This window comes from Seriola dumerili, unplaced genomic scaffold (genome assembly GCF_002260705.1).
Source record: "Seriola dumerili isolate Sdu_G_001 unplaced genomic scaffold, Sdu_1.0 BDQW01001087.1, whole genome shotgun sequence".
Classification (NCBI taxonomy): Eukaryota; Metazoa; Chordata; class Actinopteri; order Carangiformes; family Carangidae; genus Seriola; species Seriola dumerili.
In genome coordinates this window covers 378,834-406,766 of record NW_019175342.1, presented here as the reverse complement: position 1 = coordinate 406,766, position 27,933 = coordinate 378,834, and the positions used below count along the sequence as shown (strand labels likewise).

General features: G+C 41.2%; 1 protein-coding gene across 1 annotated transcript in view; it reads left to right on the top strand.

Annotated features, from left to right (window-relative positions):
* Positions 1–27,933, top strand: part of LOC111237689 (phospholipid phosphatase-related protein type 5-like) — a 43,160-nt gene that overhangs the window by 2,052 nt on the left and 13,175 nt on the right. The window contains exons 2-3 of the mRNA XM_022766884.1: positions 2,491–2,601; positions 19,466–19,654. Coding sequence (XP_022622605.1) covers positions 2,491–2,601; positions 19,466–19,654 — 300 coding nt within the window. The remainder of the gene's footprint in view (positions 1–2,490; positions 2,602–19,465; positions 19,655–27,933) is intronic.

Here is a 27,933-nt window from a genome sequence, read left to right as displayed (position 1 = left end):
ACCATTGATTGGGGAAAGGGCTGACAAGGCAGCAGAGATTCGCCCTCAGCCATAAAGTCAGCGAGATAATTGTTGTCGAGGAGATTGGGAGGGGGGGGGTAAACTCGATATCTGAGAGGAAAACCAATTGCTGTTTGAGTGAATAAAATTATATTGAAGATTGCAGAAGGCTTTTGCTTGATGATTGATAACATCATGATTTCAAAGTTTGCATTTGCTGTTTGATTCAAAGAGGATCTGTACTTGAATGACTTTTTGAGGCACTCCAAAACTTAAAAAGGCAGACTCTGACTTTATTTAGCATGAGTGCAGTCATTTGCATGTCATAAATCCCCAAGCATCTCATAAGCTGGCCTTTCTGCTCTAACTTCCCTCTCCATCTCTTCCCCTGTTTCCTCCTGCTCTCACTTTCGGGACTGAAGCTATTTTTCCTTCAACTTCTACCTGTTACCCCCCACCACCACCACCACCACCACCAAATCACTATTATTTCCCATTGCTGAGTCTGCTGGCTTTCACCCCACCCTGTTTACTTCTGAAGAGTCTCCAAATGTCTGCATCATGACTTTGCCTCTCTCTTATCTCTTTCTGTCAGGCTTTTGTTTTTGATCATCGCTCCTCTGTTTCCACTCTACTTCTCCTCCTTTCAACCTCACCCCCTTCTCCTCATTTCTTTAGATTTGTGTGTGTGTGTGTGTACGTGTATGTGTACCTGTGTATGTGCATTTTTGATGCCTCATACAGATTGTGTCTTTGTGGGCATCTCTGCACATGGGTGAGTGAGTTTGTATGTGTGTGTGTTTATGGATAAGTCTAGCCTACTGTAGGTGTCTGTTTTAATAATAAAAAAAAGCGTTTGTTTCTTTTTCTGATGATATATAATAAAAGAACTCATCTGTTGTTCAGACATGATTATTGGTAAAATTGCCACCCTGATGCATGGGCGCTATCGTCAGGGTTGCAGGTTCGTGGTTTATTAATGGATGGATGGCACATTATGAACTTCAGGTGTAAAGCGTACTCGCTATGATTGAAAATCTTCACTAGTGGGACACATCATGTTTCTATTATTCACTGTGAAGGTCTGATCTCACACAAGTAGTGCCACGTAGATGAATCTCTGACAAAAGCATCATTGAGCTCATCTGTTGTTAGTGAGTGAAGCTTTGTTTTCTCTCTCAGACAGAGACACTCAACTCTATCACAGGATGGACGTTTCTGAAAAACGTTGGTGGAATTATGGTTTTAAATGTTCAATGCCAACATATTATTATTATAATTATTCATTCCTATGGCAACTACACCATGGTTAAAGTGTGGTCAAGGTTATGCAACTAAAACACTTGGATATAATTTGGAAAAATCTCTTATTACAGTGGTAGAAGAGGTGTTGAGATCTTAAAGTAAAATTCAAATCAAAATATACCTAAAGTACCAAAAGTAAAAGTATTCGTTATACAGAATGTCCTATTTCAGACAAATGTATTACTGCATTATAAGTACTGATGCATCTGTATGTTAGGATCATTTTACTGTTGTAGTTGGTAAAGATGAGACTACATTATATACTGCTGGGTAACTTGTAATGTAACTGTACATTATCATTTATAAGTTGATTATATTTTGTGTTGATACTCTAAATCTATAATTAGTAAGTACAGCTGTCAGTGGAGTAAAAAGAACAATATTTCCCTATAGTGAAGTAGAACTGTAAAGTAGCGTAACATGGAAACACTCATGTAAAGTACAAGTACGTCTAAACTGGACTTCAGTTCAGTGCTTGAGCAAATGTACTTAGTTACATCCCATACTGCCTAATTGCAAAGTTAATTCTATAAGACAGGAAGAGAATTCCAGTCTTAAATTCAATGTGTTAATCGGCCTGAATGTTGGCACTGGAAGTAATCGCACAGTTGACTCATCGCCTGTGTTGCTGTGCATCACTTGAGAGATAGGAGCAGCCAATAGCATATTTTGAGGGAAATATTCCAAATTACCAAAACACACAGGTACTCACCTTTCGGGTGAAAAAAAAACCAATTGTTGGCTGTGACTCTTCAGACTAATAAGTTTCTCACTAAGGTCTACTCTGAGCCAGGCACTGAATATAAATAGACCACTATTTACACTCTCCTATCACCTGGAACTCAGAGGACTGTTTAGTGACTCATTGTTGTCTCAAAGTTGAGACTAACAAATCAAGGTGCCAGTCAGGTCTCTTTCTTTGCAAGAAAGCCAAACCAATTGTTATCTACAGCCAGACCTACAGGTTGACTTGAGAAGAGTTTGAAGTTGTCTCAGTACATGTGTAAGATCTAAATCTCCTGAATTTTAGTGCCTCTGCTTTATTTCTAGTAGATGCTGAGGTTTCTTAGTAAACTTCAGCATCACTTGGACGGCTCCCATAGTGTCAGCAAAGCTGGCTCTACACCAAACATAACAAATCAAATGTAGTAGACAGAAGTTTTACAATTACCTTTGAACCCACAGATGATTGACAGTCGGCTATCAGCACAGAGGAGGGCGATGGGGAACCTTCCCGGAGACCGAGGCCAGCAGAAGACGAGCACCTACATCGTGCCCTGCTTCCTCTTTGTGGAGGTAAGTGTTTGGACATATATTGTTCAATAAGGAGCAATATACAGCACCAAGGACTTGACTCACATCTGAGAATTTTGAGCCTGATCTGACCTGAACATTGAAAGTATTTTCAAAGTGTTTTTTTTTTTTTTTTTTTTGACCTGAAGGCAATATTTGTTATATTTGGCTCAACTTTACCCGGCTCTTGGGAAAAAAATCTCAGGCTTTCATGCGCTGATAATGTGGACTAAGTTGAGTGGCATTTGCTGTATAAATGCTGCATGGTTTTGTATGAAAGTGTTCAGAAATGGAGAGCTAGCAGTGTACTCTGTGGGTGTCGGAAGCTTGAGAAACCTCTGGGAAGCTGGAGTCACGCTGAGCAAACGGATGGACAAATGCAAGCACATTTAACAGTGGTCTGCCTGTGAATGTTCTCCCACAGCTTTTCTTCCATTTCTCCCACATCTCTTTCGTCCATCATTTCCCATGTTTCTCACCGCAGATTAACAACAATGGGTGTCAGTTGGGAAACTGCATCAATTAGCAGGCTCTGTTTTCAATTCACTGACTCCCAAAAGAAGCGATTGATTTGATTAAATTGTCACAATTGGGTAATTACCTCCAGTCCATGACTCACTTAGTGATAACATTCAGCAGGAGGGTGAGGGGAACTATTGCTAAGGTATTCTAGCAACAAGGGGCCTCTCTGATGAACTTTTTGCTCATAACCTCCTGAATTTCTCTCCTCTCTCTTCTACTCTTCCCACGACTCTTCTCCTCCCTGTAATCCCTACATGACCTGGTGGAGCGCTCATGGCTTCAGCTTCATTTCATAATTAATTGGCCTAATTAAGAACGGAAACCCAATTAGCCCGTGCCACCGCTAACACGCTCCAAGCCTGCAGGTCATCAGAGCTACAGCAACGATAGCTGAATGAGCTGAACGAGTTGGTTTTGAATTCAGCCTTTAAATGTGATGTTGCTTTCGTATATGTTTAAGGTTGGTGGCTTGTTGAGTCAAATGGTGGCATAGAAAGTTGACTGGATAAGTCAGAAGTTCAGGTTTTGCAATAGTAGATATAGCCAACAGGCAAACAAGAGAACTGAGGATAGATATTGACTTTTTTTTTTTTCTGTTCCACCTGCTGAGACAAACTTAGGTAAACGCAAATCTTGTGAAAGGTTGGTCTCATTCAAAAAAATTCTTGGGCAAAGTGTTTTCAGCAAACTACATGTTTCTTCAGCACGCCTGCATTAGCACCCAACCCCTTCCACTGAATTTCCTCAAGGATTTTCTCCAACCTTGTTCTTCTTCTCCTTCTTTGTTCTCATTCACACATTCACAACATCCTCTTGAGATCATACAATAGCCTTTTCATCCTCGATTTGTGCCACATCCAACACGTGAATCCTACACTCTTTCCACACAACAATACTCTTCAACACACCTCTATTACCGCTGCATCTCTTTATAGCACAAATATCCCACAATCCCTGCAGGTTTACGCACGGTCTTAAGCTTGCTTTTATTTCCTTTCATTGTGCTTCGGTATTGGCTCATTCTCAGCATCCTCTTGAGGACTTGTTATAATGATTTTCCAGCTTTCTAATTTTTTTCATAGTACGTCTATAATATCTCTAGGCTTATATCTGTCAGTGGTGCTCCTCCCCTCTTCCAGTATTCTCTTTGACGATCTCTTGAGTACTGCCCAGTTACTCTCTTCATGCAGATCCTCCACATCACTCCTCTCCAGCACTTATTCCCTTGAGTAATTACATCTTTTGCGCCATGGATCTCTCCATTATTCCCCTTTACTTCTAAAGCTTTATCTCTCCCTCCCACTCAAAAGTCTGTCTGCTATTGCAAGGACCTCCATTCTCCTCATTTCTCCTCAATACTTCTCCCCATCTTCATGTTTCCTCATGTGTCTGCAACATTTCTTCTCCTGTCTTTTTGTTACTCCTCGTTTCCATTCACCCCCTCCACCCTTTTGTTTCTTCTCCAGGGAAGTAGACCTTGTCCTTAGAAGACCTTGCTCACCTCATATCACAGACTGGAAGGTAGCATGAACATCCTCTGGCCTTGGGAAGGCGTTTCTTCCCGTTTTGTCACCTCAATCAACTCTTCCTCCAGGTGCTGTGCCTGTTGTTTTTATTTGCTCAAACACAATCAGAGGTGGGATGATGAGAATCTGGTTTGACTTTAATCACTATATATGCACCTGAATGAATCTGTGTGCTTTGCAGTAGTTTAATAAAGGGCATTTTTAATTCCACCCCCCCTCTGCTATGTTCATACCGAGACAGCTTGCTGTAGCATAGCTCCCCCCGGAGGGCACTCACTCCTTTGTTGTTACATTAGCATCTCATTACCCATTTCTTTTCAATTGAAACGCCCAGTCTTATTCCTCTTCCTCTCTTGTGATCTTGTTTCCGATTCCCTCTCTCTTTCCCTCTTTTTTCCTCACAATCTAAATCTCTGTCTCTCACTGTCTGTTGCTCTCTCTCTGCTTCCTCTTCCTTTATCTGTATGACAATGGCCCTCTCCCTCTGTCCCGCTGTCAGTTCACTGCTCCTCTTTATGTCAAGACTTTTCTACCATCTCTAACTTTGATTACTGTATCCGTCTTTCCCTCTGTTCGCACTTTCTATGTTTTCTTCCCTCTTGTCTATTGTAGTCAGCGTTTTCTTCTTATGCCAGATTAAATGTGAAAATGATTTCATACATTTTTACTTTTAGCAGCGCGGGATGAAACCAACATAATGGAAAGCAGATAAGTCTTTCTTTCTCTCCTCTCTTTAACTCTGCATCTTTCACTCCCCTCTCTCTTGTTTTCACTCCCTGCTGCTGTTGCTGCCGTCATGCTGTGAAGCCACACAAGAGACTAGTCTGGGGCCTAACAGAGGCACTGCTTCAAAGGCCCCTCTTTAAAAAGTCATTTTGATACAACTGATTCCTGACTCGCTTTAGACACTGGTTGGTGGGAGGAGGGCTGTGAGTTGGTGTGATCTAGGCCAGGCGGGCCTACTGTGAAAATCTGTACTGAAGCCGAGTTACAAAATACTCAGAGTGACTAAAAGTGGACTCCTTGAGTGGATCTCACTGAGTGTACAACTTGCATTAATAGTAGTGTGGGCTCAACACTACCAATGGTAAGATGTGATAATAATTACAGTTAACTCTTGGTGGATGTACTGTAGCTGCCAATTCGTGGCACCCAGCCTTTGCAGTGTGTATCCAGGCTCTCCAGCTTTGCTGTTCAGCCACGACTGCCAGCTCAGAGCAGCTTCCTCTTCTCCGTTCCTTCCTCATGCCTCGTTGGCTGCATCCTCCTGTGGCATAGCGAGTTCTGTAAAGTAAACAGACTGCTGAGCATCAGACCACGTAATATTTCAGGTCTATGGCCTGTGCTGTCTCTGATGATACTCTAAGGTGTTGGTTCGTGTCTGCTTGCATCTCTCATTTCCTAGCTTCCCTGTAGATGCCCCAGTTTGTGCCTGCACAGTAATTTCTGCCTAATCAGTAATATTTCTCTTTTGAATTTTTTTGAATCATGTAAAAACTGTGAGGTTTCTCTCTAATTTGCAACAGCAAATAAGTTTTAGATGAAATTTAATTCTGCCCCAACTACATTTTCTATCAACATACTGACTAGACACTATCGTCATCTGGCAAGTCCCAAAATGTTAATATTGAATGTGTCTTCAAAACATTCACTAATACATTTGTTTTAACTGCAAAATCCATTCTTGCAAAACAGCATTTGCATGTAGCATCTAAAACAAGATTAAACTGTTTTATGGTTATGTTTAGGCAGTTGATTAAAGGGGAACTCCAATAAATTTTACACAAAATTGTCAAGTCACTTGAGTCAGCGTCGATTATAGCTGAAGATGAAAAAGACAAACCTCTTCAGACCACACCACAGCTTCTCTTGAGGCTAGCAGCTCGAGACTACACAAGGCACAAGGGTCAGTTTTGGTCCTTTTTTTGTGGCTGGTCCAGCCCTATAAACACAAATGTCGCTGACTGACCGAGTGATCAAGTTACACCACTGGTCAGCCAAATTCTGTGAGTCTGATTGATAAGGTTACACCACTAGTTGGCCGGCCAAGCGTTTGAGTTTCCCCATTCGTCGTTGCTCTTTCAAAATGATTTGGCACAAACAAGCAGTGTTGACAACTTAGCATCTTTGTTGCTAGATTTACTGACTTTTCATCAGTATCATGGATCATTTTACAAGTAAATACAGTTGAAATCACATCACAGCTGTTGTCTTTAACTGATGTGTTGGTGATTTTGTCAGACGATGTAGCAGTTATACAATCAGAATTTCAGCAGTGCAGAGCAGCAGCTTGGAAATTGCATTCAAGTGACTGCTGGTTAACATTTCAGTCACTATTTCTTCTTTCTGACAACAGAAAGCGGAAAAACATGTAAATGAGGACAGGTTCACTGCGAACCCCAGTCTCCAGTGTCAAAATCCCACACTTTCCCACATAGTTTTTCATCCGGAAAATCGTTGCCACTGAACATATTCCAACAAGGCAATTACATTTCCAACACCACGTACTTGGCAAAATGATTATATAAACTTAAAAGGCGGGGTTGCTCCTAATGGTTACAGACCAAACTTCTGTTTTGTTTCATCTGTCTTTTTGCTGATCGTAGTGCTTTTCAGTGCTTCATTTGGCTGCCAAGTGCATTGACTTCAGGAAACAATTACCTTGCTTGTTGACAGGATATGTGTTTATGTGTGTGTGCGGACGGCCTCTGGCATCTTTCACCAGTTTTGGTTTTGGTGTGAAAACAGCACAGCAGCATAGGTTGCTCCAATAATGAATAGCATCCTAAATGCATCAGGCCCACAGTTGCCTACAACAAAACGTCTTCCTCTCAGCATGTTCTTACTTGATCCATACTCCCTGCTGGGTTTGACACTGTCTGAGTACATCTTCTACCTCCAGGCAACACATTCCTTGCATGTGTTTACTCTTTTCTGCAGATCTTTTGTTCCAAACACTTTTTTACTTGTGCCAAGACCAAGACCCCCCGACCAAACTGTACTCACAATTTCTCCATTAGTGCTCCTTTCCATATTAACTCCAGATTTTCTTTTCAGAGCAAGATTATTCTGTTAGCCTAAATTGTGATGTAGAAGCAGCCCAACTTCTCATACAGCAGCCCTTTAAGCTATTTCCTAATATACAAGTAATGATTATTTTCAACTTCTCTTTAACCTCTTTATGAGCAATTTATGCACCATCACCATCATTATTACCACATGAGAGAAACAGCAAAGGTACGTGAGAACATGATTTTGTTTTCATCACATCCCTGAACTCATTACCTTTTACTGGAATGTCTTGTTGATTCATTCTCTGGTGTTAGTTTTCATGCTCATTTTCGAAAAATGCTCACACACATTCTTTTCGTGCGCCGTGTCCCTCTTCAACACACACACACACACACACACACACACAAAGACACAGTCTCACTCTCATATTATTCTCCTCTTACTTTTCCCCTCATTATCTCTCAGACTCCATGAATAGCACCTGCCCGCCTGTGTGCTGCGCTGGGATTTCTCAGCACTCTGGGTGGATGTTTGAAACACTTGTTAGCTGGCTGCTTCCCACCTGTTATCACTTTGTGGAGGGAGGGGTGGATGAGAGACCCTGTATATCACAGTATACTGTAGTTTCATATCATATACAAATATTGAATACAGTAGCCTATCTAGGCTGCAGCGCTGAGGACACATTATTTTATCTAAAATAGGAATATAAGATCCATGGTGGAGTAAGCCTCTAAAATAAAATTGCTTATGTAAGATGCAATCTTGTCACTCGCTCTTGCTTCCTTCTGAGCTGTGTGTGATTATAGGATTCAGAAATATGTATGCTGTATGTTGAGGTCAGATAAATGCTTAAATTGTAACAGGTGACTCTAATACAAGACAGATTATATCTAAGTTAAACTTGTTAGTGAAATTATTGCTGCAAAAACATTAAAAAGATGCAATCATCTTTATTTCTGAAAACATGAGTAATATACTGTATATCAGACAATATTTTCTTAAAAAAAAATTAATACATGCTAATACTTGTTTATAAATGTAAGTAGAGAGCTTTGGAATAAAAACCTTTAATTGCACTGCAGGGTTTTATTCGGGGAACATGTTTGTGTGTGTGAGCCTGCATCTGCTTTTATTCTTCGCTGTTTGTAAGATGCGGGGGCATGTGTGCTTGAGGACTGGGGATTTTGTAGAATTATGCGATTGTTCTTTGGTGTGTTGCAGCGAACATTTAAATGTGCTATTCATGGCTCAGTAGTCCACTGGCCAAGGAAGCTCTGCATGTATCTGTCTGCCATAAAGAGAGGGAGTAGTGAAAGGAAGGAAAGATGAGTGAGGGGAGACAGGGAGTGAAGCCAATACTGTAGATACAGTGTGTGTGTAAGAAGAGCAGATATAAAGACTTTTGACAGTGATGATGATGATTGAGAGACATGGGAGGAAATGCAGCGAGAAAGGGGGAAGACATGCGTGGGTTTGAAAATGATTGAGGAAAGATGGTTTTTTTTGACAGGAAGAAAAAAACTGATGAATTTAAGATAAACAAGGCATGGTGATAAAATACACCCAGTAATCAGACAAACAAAAGAGCTGGAAGACGAGAGAGGGAGAAGCGGGGAGTGCATGTGGGTGCCCAAAAGATGAATGCCTGCTTTGATCCTCTTCCTTTCCCTTGTTCCCTCTTTGTGTTTTACCTTTCTCTCCACTTCACCCTCTTCAGACTCTCATACATCCTCATTTACTCTCTTTCACCTCCTCTCCCTTGTTGTTTTCTCTCTGCTGCCTCTCTCAGTTTTATTTCCCAGTGGCACCCTCGGCTTTGCCGTGCCGCATTCTGTGATATACTAAAGTCTCATTAACGGTTTTATACGTCTGTTTATCTTCTTCCACTTTCCCTCCGCTGCTTCTCCCAGTCCTGTCTTTAAGGCTCTACGCCCCTCTGGCTTGTCCACTGTTTTCTACCACTCGGCTCATCAAACTTACACTTGTCATGCTCGGTGTGTTGTAATACAATCCAGTGGCACCAGGCGGCAGTCAAGCCCATTCATTTGCTTGTTATCCATGTTGATTCTATGATTTGCCTCAATGAGTATTTTTGTCTTTTTTCCCCTCAAACATTTACATGTAATTCACGTAGATGAGCCTTTGCGAGAGGAGGATGGTGTGTGTATGAGTGTGCTCCTTTTTGTAGAGCGGTTTGTGTCACTGTGTGTTTTTGTGATATAAAATCGGACCTTCGCTTTTCTTAACCATCTGCTGAATATCAGAGATGAGATTTAGCTGCTGTGAAAAATTGACTGGCTTTAATCATGTGACCCAGTGATTATCTGAGCTCTTCAGGAGACCAAAAAGGAGGAGAGGTGTACCAGCCTCATCTCGTGCTAATTTGGGGCTGAACACTGCGAGAATAGTAACTCTGTGAAGCCATCTGAAATTAATGTTGCACTAGTGTAAAGAGCACTGCTCTTGATGATGCCAGTATTTCGTTTAGAGGGGTTTATTTCGTCATTCTGTTGTGAGAATATGTTTTTTAATTTGTCTTTTGATTTGAGGTGATAAATGACACCTTTTAAAAACAGATGTGCCATTGAGAAAAATATGGCAGCAAGAATTATGTTGCACACTCAGTGGTCGCTTCATTGGATTGGAATCTAATTCAATCCAATACAACAGCCCCGCCATTATGTCTACCTTTACAAAGCTCATAATAATCAGTTTTTGTTAAGATTGTTGGAAATTCAGTTTTGGGGGGGGGGGGTATTAGAAACAGCTCTGAATATAACACATTAGCCTAGAGTACAACACCACCACTAACTATGACCTCAGTGCTAATTCATGTACTTTGACTGACAACTTTATGACAGTGTCAACAAAAATCCTTAATCCTTAATTGAGTGTGTAGACTTTATCTGGAAAGCAAAGGTCTATATGTATGTTGAGATTTGGTATTTTACCACTCAGTTTTAAACAAGACTGTTTATCTGCCTCGAAGAACAAAATGCGTTGGTGGTGTTAGGGGTTACATCTTGTTTTCCATTGTCTTTTTTACATGGAGTAAATGGTAAGATAAAAAAACAGAAATTTAGTTTATAGATATGCATGATGCACCGAGACCAAGTTTGCTGTTAACATATGAAACTTAAAATGAAAATTAGCCATTTACTTGGAAAAAGCCTGGGAGATGAGAAACAAGACAAAAGCTAGTATATGGCTGGACCGTGTCGTATTTGCATTCTGCCTAGTGTCAGCTGGTTTCAGCACTTTATCTGTTTGTTTCTCTCTTACTCTCTGTGGTCATAATTACATCATTGTATTTCTATGCTGCTAAAATCCTGATTTTATAACGACAACATCATCTGACAAAATCACCATACACATAAATGGAAGGCAATGGCTGTGCTTTGATTCTGGCTGTAAATGATCACTCTTTGATTGTAAAATGATCACATCAGAGAAAAAGTTAGAAGCTCACTCTCGTCAGCTGCCAATTGAATGAAACACATAGAGAGGTGTGCTCACAGAGGGAAAACCTGGCCTCATACTCACGGGGCGATAAGGGCTACTCTCTTCTTAAAAAAAAAAAAAAAAAAAAAAGGGGACTCGTCTGCTATATATGATTATAAAAAAAAAAAAAAAAAGGCTTTAAGTTTGTCCCAAAACGGTCGCGAGGGTTTGAACTGAAAGGGTCTGAAAAGTTGGTTAATCAAGTGACAAAGGCACTAAAGGCGGGTCTGATGGTGTAACCTCATCAGTCAGTCAGCAACACTTTTTGTGTTACATTATTGTATGCTTTTGTTTGATAGTGGTGTCTTTTAACCCCATGTGGTATTGGCCAAATGTTTGTCATGATAAGGCAATAAAACACACAAATGTAACTAACCAAAAAGAATTTATATTAGTAAAAAATTTAAAAAAAATATGTGCTGCTTTTTATGTGCAGGGACATACGGCACCCACCAAAGGATAGAAAAAAATCCATCCTCAAATGTGCACGCGTAGAACTGCTCAGCTTCCTGCTCAGTAGGACTCATTTATGACATATTCATACTCGTCATACTACGGTACTCAATCACAAACATATCAGACATTTTGAGAGCGAAGCAAAGCAGCATGTCTCCAGTCCATCCTGAGCAGTGTGACATTCGTCCTCTCCCAGCAGGGTGCTGTCATCTCAACACCAGCCTCCATCCAGACATTCTCACCCTCTGTAAACATGTTTGACTTTATCAGTTCACTTTTGTGCCATCTGGCCACTCCACACAGGCCAAGGGTAGACATGCACCACTTATGTTTTTGGCCCCAAGAGACATTAGCAATGCCCACATCTATTTTCAACGCCCCTTTTCCTGCCCGTGACACATTATTATTGTCACATTTTATTTTCTTCATTTCTGGTTAAAAGACTTTTAAGGGCAGGAGATTTTCCTCTGTTTCTGTCACATCAGTGCCATATTAGTCTCTTTGATTTTCTCGCTTTTACTCTCTTTGAAGTGTATGAGGTATGAGCATTAAGCCGTAATTACATGGCCTGATAAGTCTTGTTAGTTTACTGGGGCAACCAGAAAGGGGTCATCATCTTAAATCTGCTGTATTTTTATAAACTCTGCTTTCATTCTGTGGCTAAATTTATGCTGACAGATTTTAGTAGCTAAATCAGATGGGGATTCAGCCCTCATTTGTCATTCCTGTCAGTGAAATCACCCCCAAATATTGAAGCAGTGAGATGGCAATACTAAATCTGTGTGGCTCATAAAAAAAAAAAAAACGACCTATTTCTACCTGTGCTGTGATATTTAGTGTTATACGTATATATTTACTGGGTTAAAACCTCAAAGACACTGTGTACACTTGATTATAGTCAGTGTAAACCACCTTTACTTCCTTTAGCAGAAGAAAAATGTGAGACTGTAATATTGGTCTCTTATTTTTCAGACTTGTGTTGAATGTTTACAAGTCTGTTCATGTTTGAGTGGGAGTTTGTGATCCATGAGCCTTTGAAACCTCATTGTATATTGTGCCTTCAGAAATGCACAGAAGCTTCAATTTCTCTATTCTTGAAAAGTATTCTTCCGAAGATACAATTTTTCAAACAAATATGTGGGCAGAAGCTATTCTTTTTTGATACTGTTGGATTGGTGTATGAAAAAAGGAAAATATAACCGTCTGATCCGCGTAAAGATGAAGAGATAGACAGGGTTGGTGTTTGGGTTGGGTTGGTTGGCAAAGTCTTATATGATATTGAGAAATGTCCTTTTCTATAATTTCACAAGAACTGATGAACCAGATTTATTGCTTACACCAGTGAACCATTCCAGTTGATAACTTCCACATTCAGAGAAAGAGACGACAGCATTGTCATTCCCACTTGTTTGTGAACTACCTGCAGATGCAGCAGACACAGGCAACATGAGCCTCCCAGTGGAGTTTTGGCCTCTTGACAAATGTTAGTATTCAGAGGCTGTGAACATCTTTAGTTCATAGATCATATATAATAGGAGAATGCTTAGTAAATGGCCTATATTTGAAGATCAGCTGTAGCCTCGCACATGTACTGTATATTAGAGATGTGTGCTATTAGTCGACTGAATGATTAAACGTTGCTACCCTCGCTAGCTGGCACCAGAAACACCAATCGCAGCTGACGTTGGGCGAGGTCAGGGTACACCCCGGACAGGTCGCCAGTCTATCACAGGGCTGACATATAGAGATAAGCAACCACTCACACTCACATTCACACCTATGTGGTACTTTTGAGTCGCCAATTAACCTAATGCGCATGTTTTTGGACTGTGGGTTGCATCTAAAATGTTACGCAGCCACCCGCCGATAAACGGCAGCACTCCTTTCCCCACACTAATGCCCCGATGTTGTAAACCAGCAAGGTGGAAATTGGTTGGGCAGTATTGAAAATGAAAATAAGATTGTATGCAAGCTGTGTCAGAATAAAACGCGCATATAGCCACTTGACTGGAGCAATGTGTAACCACTTTCAGCACTGACATGTGAACGTTAACCTGCTAGGAAAGAAATGCATGCAGTACTTTTTCAGAATTCTTTTGGACTAGTCAACTAGTCTAAATTAAAATTTCTGTTTGATTGACAGAGAGATTAATCATTAGGAACATTCCCATTTTCTATAGCACATGAATAAATGAAACACAGCATGAGCGAGAGAGACTTACCACAGTCACATCACATGATAATCAGTTAGGTGAAGCTTGGGCCAGTGTGGGCTTGACTGCCGGGAGCAGCTGTCTATGGTATCATACTGACGACACTGAGTGACAGAGCTTCTCATCTGTATAGACTTGAGTATGAAAACAATATGCGGACAATGATTCGAAGTTACACCCAGCCTCAGACTGGAGTGTTGATCATCAGTGGCATTAGCAGTACCAGGACCCAACCACATAAGTCATTTGATTTAGCGTTAAAATGAAGAGATGTCGCCTCATAGAGCCGTAACATTCAGCGTTAGAGTACGCCTTTCCAACTAGTATTTTCCTCACATTGGAGACTGTCTTTTCGTTTGGAAAGATGGCATTACTAGTTTCAGAAATGCCCCAAAACGACAAAGCAGAGAAGGAAATCAGATATCGTTATTATAGAGTGACAAAGTTTGCACAGGAGGATGTCGAGGTGGTTGGATGAGTCAACCAAAACACCAGATTTTAGCGACAACAAAGAGACAACTGTTTGTTTCCTCTTTCCATCTGACAGTCAACCTTGTTTTTTTTTTTTTGTTTTTTTTTAGTTTTTAATCAAGACCACAATCATTCTATAACCTAAATCATGTGCTTATTACCGTAACCGTGACGACAAAGGTCCCCTTAAAGATGAAAGTCATTTTAAACCAAACCACAATCTTTCTCTTAACCTCACCAAATCTTACCCGTAGCGTGGCATTAGAACAAGAAATAAAAGCTTTGATATGTTCCTCCTGCAAGTACATCCTCAAAAATAGAAATATAGTCGTTTTTGTTTGCTTAGACAGTTGAAAGCCCCTTTCAAGCCGCCCCGCTAGTTAAATGAGGTCTGAATGATAAAAAAGGAAAGAGACTGATGGAGTCAGGCAATTTGCGGACGAACGAGGTGAACAATCCTCTAAGTGGAGGCGACAGACTGATGCTATAACATTGGGTTAAAGAGCAGGGGCTTCTGGGGTCAAGAAGCAGAAATTCATTTGCAAACTATTTCTCATTTGGGAAATGGTTTTGATAAATAGTTGTGTGTGAAATTCAAAAATGTGTTTACTCTCTTTGTGAGTTACAAACACCTTAAGGAGGCTGCCATGTGATGATGGCGAGTACACAGCGTATGTAAGAGACGACTCTTGTGACAGAATGATATTGACCTGTCTGCACCCTCCATGACCCTCCTGCAGCTTATTTTGTCAGTAGTTTCATACTGTACATGCTCGCGACGGTTTAGAAATCATTTTTATGCAAATTAATATTCCAAGGTGACTTGTGCAGGATGTGTCAGTGAGTTAATTAGGAACCATCAACTTGAAGGTGCTTTGACCTTTGTGAATATTTAGACAAACTGGCTGTGGCTGCAGAGTGCACAGGAAGTTGGTAATTTTTTCATGTGGGAGATGTCACAGATGAGCTCTGAGCCGTTATTTGATTGGAGGCTGTATTTCCTGTTTGTATTAATGAGAAGTTAGAAGACTCTATTTACTGGAAGTTTGTGTTTTTTAGTCATACTGGAGAAAAAAAAAGTCATGTGATAATCTTGTCTCATAATGAACGGAAAGTGTTGTCGACTATAACTCCTGTTTTCTCCTGTATTATTCTGCAGACATGGCTGTAGAAGCTCTCAGACTGACAGTGCAATCAATAAGCGCAGCCAATTTTAATACGCATGTAGTGTAAAAGTCAATACGAGATGACATGTGTAATCTCCCAGGGAGGTTTTTCTGCAGTTGTCTTCAAATGTTTGTTTAAACTTTGATGGGTGTTTGTGGCCCTCCCTCGCTCTCTTCCTCCCACCTCTCCACACCTCCCTCCCTCGCTCCCTCCCTCGCGCCTTCTGTAGCTCAGCGAGAGGAGAGGAACTGATGATGGAAAGCAATGTTCACCATGGCGTGCCTGTGTCAGAGTTCCTCCTCAGACATGGGAATGCAACCACATACTCATACACACTCTGAACGCGGAAACACACTCGCACACCCACTCATGCACAACACACAAAGCAAGCTCATGTAGATGGAAACAAACATGGAAAAGCACGGAGGAACAAGCCGCTTGATATTCTTGGACTATATATAAACTACAGGCTGGAGGTGTATGTATGATTTGCCAGCATGTGTGGATATGTGTGTGCATGGACTGATTATGTGTGTGTGTGTTTTGTGTCCCTCATGATTTTGCTCAGGGCCTCAGGGCATGTGTGTTGTCACTGAATACATCGTCCCCTCAGTATGATGCTCTCATCACCGGGGACCCTTGGTGTAAAGACTATGACGCCTCACACATCCAGACTAGAGTAGATAAGGTTTGTGCATTGCCATGGGAACATACAGATCTATTATTTGATTTTGCATATCGGGAATCATCCACAGAATTTCAACAACTGTAAAGGAAACCGGAAAAGGAAACTCACAGGACAGCAGATCTGACAGTAGAGCGGAGCATATAATGTAATGAGCTTGAATTAGGTCACCCCCTCTCTCTCTTTTTCTCTCTCTCTCTCTCTCGGCCATGTTCATTGTCACTCTTCAGTATGTAATAAAGCTGAATAGTGTTACGTCTAACAAGTCTCCCCCTCTCCTCCCTCCCTAAGCATTAGACCAAGTGGGTACTCTGTCACTTTGCTGAAGAGGATAAACATGTTGGAGGAGGTTTTCACTGTGGTTTGTCACTTGTTCAGCCATTTTTCCACTGTGATACTTTTCCCGTTTACTGCTGTAAAGCACAAAGAGGATTTTGTATCAAATCCAATTTTGCATTAATGAAAATAAAATCGGCACAAACACAGATGACATATTAACAACTGTGAACATCGCATTACACCACTGTGACAGTATTGCTTTTTCTTTACTGGTTTCTTACTTCCTCTTAATTTCATTAAAGTTTCCTGTTGTTTGGTTCTAATTACAGGAAAAGTGAAGGCATAGTTCGATTAGTTGTGTTGAGTTTATTATTGAGGTTATTTCTGATGAATTTCCATGACAGAAATTGCTCTATTGAATATTTATTCCTCATTCATTTATTTTGGAAACTTTATTCTTCATATATGCTGGATTGTATGTATGTTTGTAGACACATTTTACATGTGTAGCTCACCTGCTATCTTATGAATAAAACTCAAGGTGATGCTAGCTTACTTAGCATTTAGAAATAACTGGACATGTACCGACTGATCTCTGTATTTTACCTGTAATTAATACCAAATTATATGGTTCTTTCCAGGAACCTCATTAAGAGATTATTTGGAAATGAATTGGAAATAAATAAAGCATTAACCAACACAACAAACTGTACATAGGCTACAATTTTTTTTTACGTTTTGATGAAAATGTTTAGTCAACTAAACCAACTTTGGTTTTGGTTGTCGCTGAAGTTACATTTCAAACTAAAAATTAAAGGAACAGTTCAACATCTTTAGAAATGAGCTTATTCACTTCGGGCTGAAAGTTATGTAGGTACAGTAATGTACTGACCTCTGGGATTCCTGTCACCATGGTGAGGTTCCTTGGCAACTGGGCAACTCGAGGAAGTCACTGCATCCAGCTGCTGGTCATCAAGAAAAACACTGTTTCACAAATCAGGGGCAGCATCCTTCGAAGGCTGCATTTGAATACCGACTTCGTCCAGCAGCGGAAGTAGGCTGTCCCATTTTGAAGGCTCCGTCAAATGCGGCCAAGAAAAGCAGCTTTTTTTTCTTGGGCTACGAAGGCTCCAACGGGTGGATTCTTCATGGCCCAATGTGTCCCGAGATTCGCTGCGCTCTGTTAATGAAAATAATATGGCAGCAGACAACATCAACAGAGAGCCTGAGGATTACACATTTAAATGTTAATATTGGGTTTCAGCTGAAGTTTTAGTGAAAAAATGTAATGTGTTATCAAGGTTGCTAGGCGTCAGGAGCTGTGCTTTGCGATGCGACGGTAAGGGTGGGCACAGCTGGTGACGCAAAGAGAAGATTCTCCACAGGCAAGACCTTCTCATTTCAGTTCAGCCTTTGTAGTCTACGACAGAAATGAAGGGCCACACCTTTGTGTACCACGTCCTCCGAGGGATGCGGCCCCTGAATTGGGACACAGCAATTGATACAGAATGTAATGCCCCTTTGACACAGCTTGATGTCTTTACGTTTTGGTTTGTGTATAAAATTATTGTGTGAGAAAGAGTGAGAAAGTGAATAAATGAATTTCCCAAAATGTCAAATTGTTCCTTTAAAGCTTCACTCCCAATGGTTTGAATTGTGAGAACCTGATTAATGGTATTTTAAGCTCTATGTACAAACCCCTCCATCATCCCCAAACACCCTGTTTTGATCCATCTAGCATTATTCTCATTGTCGAAGTATAATATTTAATCACCCAGATTTCTGCTCCCTGGAACTCATTTGTTTGTTGATGATGATTACTGATTGATGAAATGATTGTTGAGTCTAGAATTGCTCACCTTTGGAAATACAACACAATACTGGGAAAACTAGTAACAAAAGGAAGCAAGTTGAATGAATTAATATCATCAAGAATTGCATGATTCTTATTAGTTTTCTATTGTGTAAATCAACAAAAATGTAAAAGAAGTTTTCAGTTACAGATTTAGGGAAGCTTACTGTACAGTTGTAAGTTTTTTTTTCTATCTTTAGGGAACTTGGCAAAGGAGTTAGTGTGCTGTTTATTGGAGTATAAATGAATAATTAGCACGAGTGCATCTGTCTCATCTGTGCAGAATAACATGCTTTCTTTGATGTTTGCTATGTTTATCACCCCCTTTCCCGCCCCTTCTCTCTCTCTCTCTCTCTCTCTCTCTCTCTCTCTCTCTCTCTCACCCACACACACACACATTCTGTTATGAATTTCTAATGCATCTTTATTATTTATTTTTAAACGGTTATGAAGGTCATATTTTATGCTTCATGGCTTGTGCTTTGCACACAGCTGGTAATTCAAATGGCTGAATGGTACTAACTTAAGTTATGCAGAGAGTCACACATATATAATTCCTCTCTTCCTACCTTCTGCTCCTCTAAGTGATGTTTTCTCTTTTTTATCTGTCTTGCCACCTCTTGTGTTCTCCACTACTCTGCTCTTTTTCACCCCATATGCACCCCCCCATCCCCACTCTCTCTCCCATCCTTGTTCAGTTCTTCTTCTTTTCCTCCACACATCGTTATTTTGTTTGATCGGTTTGTTTCTTTACCCTCCCACTCTGCATACTGACACCGCTGAAGGGATCTTTCTCTCGCTCTGTATCTCTGTCATTGCTCTCTCTTTCCCCCTCTCTATCTGTCTTTCTCCTTATTTGTCTCCCTCCGTCTCTATCTCTACCTCCCTCCCTCCTTCCTTCCCTCCCCCCTCCCTCTCCCTCTCCCTCTCATCCTCTTCTCTCACTATCTCTCCACGCACACTTGATTCATTTTACACATTACGGAAGCATCCATCATTTTGCTCTGTGAAGGAAAAATCTCTCTCTCTCTCTTTTTTTTATCCGTGACAACATTTTCCACTTTCTTTTTTTTTTTTTTCTTTCTTTTTTTTTTTTTTTGCGGCTGTCTTTTCACTCTCAACCCCTGCACTCTTCTGTGGATGCAATCCTAAAGCTGGAACCAATATGTTTTATTTCCAGCTGGTCATCATGGCAGGGACCGTTCTGTTGGCGTACTACTTTGAGTACACGGACACGTTCCCCGTGCACATCCAGGGCTTCTTCTGCTTCGACAAAGCCTACTCCAAGCCGTACCCAGGACCAGAGGACAACAGCAAGGCGCCGCCCGTCCTCGTCTACTCCCTCGTCACCGCCATCCCCACTGTGACGGTGAGTCTGTGTTCAACTTGTAAAATAAATAAATAAAGGTTCTTCCACAGGTGCTCATCACGCACATTCGCACACACACGCACACACACATCTCACATGAAAAGAAATGAAAATCCCCTACATGCATGCACACACGATCGACTCAAAACATGTGAGAGACACACACACACACACACACACGGGGAGTTCCTCCTCATCTACACGTGGTGTTTGTGGATTGAAAGAGGGGAGAGAGGTGTGTAGGTGTGTATCCTCGTGGTCTCACTGCACTGTTTGTGTGGATGCGTTCTCTGGCATAACCATGGCAACGGGGCACTATATTTGTCCTCCATAGAGCAGTCAGAGATAGCTACAGTGTAGAGAGAGCCTGTCCTTATTTCAAGACTGCACAGCATTAGAACAGAGTAAAACATCAGGTCTGAATGGCTTCCCTTATTCATGCACAAGAAGAGGCACAGTTTCATTATCTCCACCGTCACTCCTCATCCAAGACTTAAAAATGCATATGGAAGCATCTTTAATAATTAAACATCTATATCGAATTATAATTTGTAGGTCATGAATTCTTGGCAGAATGCACATTGATGCAGCGAATCAGACCTCACTATTCAACTACTTTATTTTTGCCATTCATTGTGGTAACCCATGCATTTACACTAGCACTAAATCAGTTTTAAATGAGTATTGAAAGGGACAGTAATTGTTGTTATTAGTCTAGAATAAACTGAATTCCATTACGGCTACCATAATTTCTTGTCAGTACAGTGGGACATTATTAATAATGAAACATAGCTTCACATCCTCATCAAAGCTCTGTCTCCATGACTGTCTGTCTTGTCCCCCAGGGCTTGTCTCTTTGATGTCCCATAGTTAAGTGGTGTTACGACATGGCTGCCTCTGAGCCACATATTAGGGCAGCGTGCGTGTGCACACACACGTATACACACACACGTATACACAAACACACACACGCACACACACACACACACACACACACACACACACACACACACACACCTAGGTACAGGCAGTCCTGGGTCATATGCTGCTGTAGAGACAAAACTACCCCATTCCCCTCATCTATTACCCAATGACAATATAGATCTTTTTTACTCCTGTGTTGACAAGCATTATTGATAAAAGCAGCTACAATATTAGCATATTTGTAGATGATGTTTAGGGTGTTATTCTGAGATGTGTCTGTCAATATGGGTGATTTTGGATTACATTTTTGGACCACAGTTTGTGCTTGAAAGATTCACGTATCAATGTTTTTATTCCTTTCTAGACCAGATACGACTGATGCACTTTGTATGTGTTTGTTTGTATTTATTCTGTTTGCTGGTTTAGAGCCTAACATGCAGTAGAATGGACGGAGGCTGCAGGCACCAGGGTATGTTGAGCTGAGCAGAGTGGGAGCGGAGTGGCGTGATTTTGCCTGGAGTGTGAAGCGGCTTTTTTGAAAGTCAGAGCATCTGTGTTCTCTCTCGCTCCAAGATACCGCTCCATCCCACGGGCCTCTGTTCAGATACAATAAAGAGGCAGATATTCATCTCACTTTTCTCTCAAATTTGCCTCAGACTTTTAGCCACAAACAGAAATTGGACAAGTTCTTCGACTGACACTACAGACGTTTGCTGTCACAACATATATCGCCTTTTTGTGTGTGTTTGCATTGTGTGTGTGTGTGTGTGTGTGTGTGTGTGTGTGTGTGTGTGTGTGTGTGACAGCTGAAACAGATTTTTAAACTTACCAGAAATTCTGCAGGTTTCTCTTATTTTTCCCCCAGCCCCTCTCTCTTTTTGCTGCTGTCTCCTTGTATAATGATGTGTAGGCAGACAACTATCTAACTGCAGTTTCTTAAAACATTTATTTTACAAAGGTGCTCCAGACATTTAGTACTATTTAGTACTTCCATTCAGTGGCAGTCAAGCACCAAAAGTCATTCTTTCATTAGACCCACAGTGCCTGGTAAACACTTATGTCCAAACTTCACCCCCCACTTCGTAGTGCAGACAGGCTTTATGTTATCCTAACCAGAGACACCCCAGATGACATCACCAGGGTTACTTTCTTACACTTGACAAAACTCCTTCCAGTGCCACAGAGGACATTATACAACTGTTTCCACAGAGTCCCTGTGACAAGTGACATCAGTGGTGACCCTGTGAGCATCTTTGCCTCAGTTTTAACCATCTTTAAGTGAATCAGTTGTAGAGAATGCTGTGACCGCAAAGTTCACAAAACTGCTGCCCTGCCCCTACCTACCTATGTTTACCGCATAAAGAGCACATTACACAGGTGTAGAGCTTTGTTCCTGAGCCACTGAGAGCTGTTGACCCCAAAGTACAAAATCAACAAAACAATTTGTTTACACACAAAATGAAGTGAGACATCGTCCCAGGCATCACTCTGGATGCTGCTGTCATCTTTGCTGAAATCTCAAACATCATCTCAAAGATACCCTGTGGAGTTTTTTTTTTACCTCTAGTAGGACTATGGAGCATTTTTATTTATTTATTTATTTTTTATGAGCGGTTCCCTGTTTTGTTTGTCTCGTTCATGTGGATGACATGATACACAGTCCTGCCGATGGTTTCATACTATTTCACTGATCTACAAGTGGCAATGTACCGACAAAGGCAGGGAAGAGGAAGACTGCTAGCCAGAAAACATGGATGTAAACTATGTAGGATTTAAGATACTTGAAACATTGGCTTTGACCCCAAGGATACACTCTGTGTGTTTTTGGTATCAGTAACACAGTTAATAAAACCTTTTTTCAGTATTTAGATTCGTTCAGGTCATATCAGGGTTATATGACCACTTGTTATCACATGACTGAAGTCTGGTGCTTCGGTCATTTGATAACACAAAATTCATTTTCTGGAGAGGTAGGTAGTGGAACACAGTCAAAAAGCTCCAGCAATAGATAAGTAAGTGTGATTATCAAATTAACCAATGCAACAGTTTATGATTCTCATAGGTCACAGAAAAGGCCAGAAAATTTGGATTTTAATGTAATTGGGTTTAGGCTCATTAAAACAGAACCCACCATGTCCCTTTGGTCTCATGAAAAGTCTCTGTTGAAAATGACATTGTTGAAAAGTAGCGGTGATCGCTTTCATGTTAAACTGAACCTGCAGGGCTTGAACAACTCATGCCACAGCGGCGCACAGTTGAGTATTGATGTGGTAACTAGATGAGAATTAGAGCAGAATGTGTGTGTGTGTGTGTGTGTGTGTGTGTGTGTGTGTGAAGAGGAAAAGAGAACGGAAGTGAGAGGTTGAGTGAAATAGAAGCACTTGTGTGGTGCTTGGCAAAAATGCTGTAAGTTTCAGTGCATCAGTGAAGGTAAGTGTGTGGGCGGATGACGCCGCACATCTTTTCCTCCAACGCCACTGAAAACAGGTTCTGCAAGTGGGAGTCCGTGTGTGTGTGTGTGTGTGTCTGTGTGTTGTGTGCATTTATGTGTGTGACTAGTGCTGGTATCTGAGTACTAGTGGCTACAGGCAGTCTCTATGAATCTGTAGCTAATTACACACACACACACACACACACATACAAGCCTATATACATAGCCTATATACAATTCATGCACCACACCAGGCACAGTACAGGTGACATTTCAGCACTCATGCTAATTATCATGCCAAGCTAGCTGAAAGAGTAAGTGCTATTTGACCCATTCGCTAACTATTTATGTGTGTGCGTGTGTGTGTGATCGTGTGTATTGTCAAATGGAGATCGTATATGTGATGCTGATTGCACACTACAACCCCCCCTGTCAGTCAAAACAGTTAAAGTGTGACCAATCACAGGATCAAGTGGTAATTGAAGGCTTAAAATGCATGTGTCACAGTGTGAGCCTCCACAGCACGTGGAGGCTCACACTCTGATACTCTTATGAGCACAAGCAAGAGGATATGAGGCCATGAATGAATGAAGTTTTGGATGTATTCTCCACCTTTTTTATGTGGGTCAGAAGCACAATACCAAATACTTTTGCCCTGGAGAGCTTTGTTCTAATGCAGCTAAATATAAGCCTCTCAAACAGTACGGGAAGGCAAAGTGAAGGCGCTCTTTGAGAGGAGAGACAGTGAGAGTTCAAACTGCAACAAGCACATCACAATGAGAGAAAGAGTGAGACACAAGAGACAGAGGTACCGGAGAGAAAACAAGACAAAAACAAGACCCAAAAAGGAGACATAGAGCAGCTAAAGGATGAAGCTAGAGGAGGAGAGGAAAGAGGGAAGAACAGAGTCTGTCCGATGCCATTCAGTTGCCGCCCGCTGCTCCAAGTTTGTTTGGTGCTGTCTGTTAAACCTTGGGAAGTGCCTTCATGCATAATTCAGCTCCATATGACAGAAAGATGGGGACTGGGGCAAACCATGGAGACAGACCATATCATCCAGTCATGCCAGAGTTTATTAAGTGAGAGCTCTTGATGCACAATACACTTGCGCTGTGCTGCTGTTGCTGTCATATCTTGAGAAACAGATGGTGGCCACTTTGTGTTTGGACATTTTAATAGTTTATGCGGTCCAGCCTCAGTGTGAAGAGATGAAGAGGGACAATGGCAGGATTAAAGCAGATGCAGATATGAATAAATGCAGGATGCTAAAGTCAGTGATTCTTTTTGCCTTGCAGAGGTCAAAGGTCAGGGTGACCTACAGAGCAGTATGCCTCGAGCTGGAAGGATATTTAAATAGGGAATTGTTTTTAGGACTGTTGTATGTTGTTTGTTGTAGTGACTTATCATTTTCCCCACACAGAAATGGCCAAACATAGATGACATTTGGATATGTTGCAACACTGGAGTTTGGCAGCTGAAAAAAACTCGTATCTAGGACATAAACTTAAGTAAAGGTAAAGTTTTTGATGGCTTTTTGCCAAATTTCCACAGTCATATAGATCAGATCAGATAGAATCAGATAGAAATCCAGAAGAAGAAGCAGAAAATCCACTAACAGCTTCGGGCAAAGCGGCCACCAGATGTTATATTTTCAGTACCTTCACTGTTGCTTTTCATCTCATACAGTTTCCTGTGCAATATACACTCGCATACAACTTATTCTGGGGGATGGTGAAAGACATTTTGGGGGAAAGAAATGTGGTTCTTCCCAAAATACAAATAAATGCCACATACAATAGCAATCTAAAAAAACAGGTCACAACAAATTTATTCAGAGAACATGATTCGTGTATCCTAATGAAATAGACGGTGCTGGAAGCTTGGTGACGTAATGACTATTTGTGGGTATTGCAGTGGTTGCGGTTAAAAATGGATATGAAGAGAAAAAACTATTGCTTCTCATTCTGCAGAGCAGGGTTGTATGAAACTGAATGCACAACTAATTTGATAGCTATCTCCATCATAGATTCTCCAGTTCTCTGCGTTGCTTCAAAGATCAACACTGTTGCTAAAGGTTAAAGGTATGAATTCACATGCTAAGTTGAAATCCCCCTCTATCTTCCCCTTCCCTGAGCATGACAATTTCATTCAAATGAATTTGTTTAAAACCAAATTTAGCTGTTATAGCTGTGTTGTCACTTCGAATTTTGCTTTTAGAGACATACCTCATCTCTAACCACAAGGCCACACTTCCTGCTGTGGTAACATGCAGCAATATGACAAAATCCAATCTTCTTGATTAGGTCTCAGAAATAAGATGGAAATGTCAAATCTAACTGTAACAAGCAACACATTTTTTTCTCTCCCTGTCATAAACACTTGGATGTGGAAATTGCTTTCCTTCTTAGTGACGTGATTCAAATGGTGGGAGGATGTAGGTGAGCCCTGCTACAGCGCAGTTCTCCTGTATTAAGATGGCTCCCACAATGCGCCCTGACTGCTCAATTGTTATGCAAATGTGTAGCAAATTATGTTGTTCAGAATATCCAGGCTTTTCCTGTTCTTATTTTTTGCCGTTCACTATTCTATATTTACCTTCTGTTGTCATTGCAATCAGAGTTGTCATCTTTGACAAGCAACCCAGAAGAAATCTGCTCACACACACACACACACACACACACACATTGTAAAGGAAGGCGGAAAAGCATCTTTATAGATTGTGAAACAGAAGAACTCGTGCAGCTCATTCGTGCAATCAGCCTTTTTTCAGAGTTGATTGCAATTGTCATCGGTCTTGTATTTACTCACACATGCAGGGGTGCAAGCACAGACCCTTACGCACACACATCAGTCCAATGCCCATATATGCAAATGAGCCAGAAGTTTGTGTACTGTTTAAGCCTTAGGACAATCTTTCATGAATAATGGAGTGACAGGCACAAGAGGATTGGGGAGAACCATTGAGCAGGAGAAAAGATTTGGGCGTCAAACTGAAACTTTAGCATTGTTCTCTCATCGTCCCAAACAATGGATTGTGTGAAGATCAGTTCCCCCTGATGATTTCCTCTTTAGGAAGGATGTAGGAGATAGGGAAATGGCCCAAATTTAGTGTAAGTGATTTTGGTGGTGATGTGAAATGAAGCTGCTGCTGTAAAAGTCAGTCAATGTAGACACTATTATGGAAACTTCATTTCAGCCCATTATTTGTTCTTGTGGCAGTGTTTACAGGTGTATGAATGAGAAAGAGACCAAGGCTAAGGACAGTACTTGACAGCATGCTTTACGGCTTATCTTAAACTCACCTGTGAACAGGAGCAGATGCTGTATATCTCTCGGGATTTGTAACCTAACTTTTTTTTTTTTTAATGAAATGAACTTGGGAGTTTTAGCAGAATAGCTAGAATTATTCTTCTTTCACGCTCCAGATATGATTTGCATTTTCATGTCATACCACAGTACATGCACACTGTAACAGTGTTTGCTAATGAAAACAGGGAATTAAGGTTAAAAGTTGCATGTAAAAGTTCATTTAAACAGGCAGTTTACCCAAGGGCATAACCCTTTTGTGGACAGCCTGAATTAAAACAATTACTGTGACTGAAGTACAGTAGAAAGGTTACAGGCTACAGGCAAACAAAGGGGCTAAGCAGGCAAGTGGTCATAAGAGGCAGGCAGAGAGGAGGATGGCCTGCCACTGAGGACAAAAGCACAATAGACAGTCTGGAAGGGAACAGAGGAAAAGTTTAGGGGAATGAGGGGCAGGTGTATACTGCGAGCTGGTGGAGAACAGGACACTGAGGAAAAAAGCTGAACAGTCGCTGGAGGGTGAAAGAATGGCAGGATGTCCCGTAGAAGAAGTTAGTGACAGGAAATGAGCAAAAATAATGAAACTAAATAAACATATCTGGTTTCTCTTGTTCTTAGTTCAGTAAGAGAGAAGCTTAAATACTTGAACGATTGCTGGTATAAGTGTATTGTTATTGTTAATATTATTATTACAAGTTAATTTAATATCCCTCTTCAAAAATGCCATATTTGATTGTATAATCTGTGTTGTGGGTTACCACCACCATCTATCTATCTCTGTCTGTCTGTCTATCCGTGTCTACGTCTTCCTCTTTGTGTTTGTATGTTCAAAAGAGGGAGACAGAAAGTCAGAGACAGAGAGGACGGCAGATAGACAGATCAGCGTGTCGGCAGTCGTGCTTACGGAGCGGTGAAAAAAGGGCAGGGATAATAAGGGATAATCACGGCTTTATCCTGTCACTGCCAATCACAGCGGGATGAAGACAGCAGGCCATGTAGCCCCATGTCGATGCGCCTGACCAGCTCTGCGTTCCCACTGCGATAGCCTGTAAGACACGCTCTATCCCATAGATGAGAACCCTAATCCAGCCGTACACTCACACCCTCACTCTGGCAGATTAGCTGCGAGGTCTCTTCCCACACTGATCCAAGGATCCCTCTGTTTCTACTTAAGAGGAAGCAGATGGAAAGAACGCAAGTTATAGGAGGACAAGGAGAATATGAGGAGGTGGAGATAGAAATGGGGAGTAAACACGATAAGAACAGAAGAAAAAAAAGAGGAAAATGCAAAGAGACAAGAAAATAAAGGAGGGAAAGCTGGATGAAGAGAAGAAGAACGGGGTCATACCTCAAACCGCGGTTAAAACCTTACTGGGTGTAAACAGGATTTGAGCGGTGATGGGGGAGAAAGAGAGAGCAAAACGGAGGCAAGGAAGGACGATTTTATATTTGTGTCAGAGAAGAAAAATATAGAAATAAACACAGAAAAACAGAGAGATGTTTCTGGTTGCCTCTCTCCTCCACAAAGACCTGGGAAAGCTGCCCAGCCATAAACGAAACACAGAATAAAAGCAGGGAGAGACTGAGAGAAGGAGATGGATGGAGAGAGTGTGGGTGA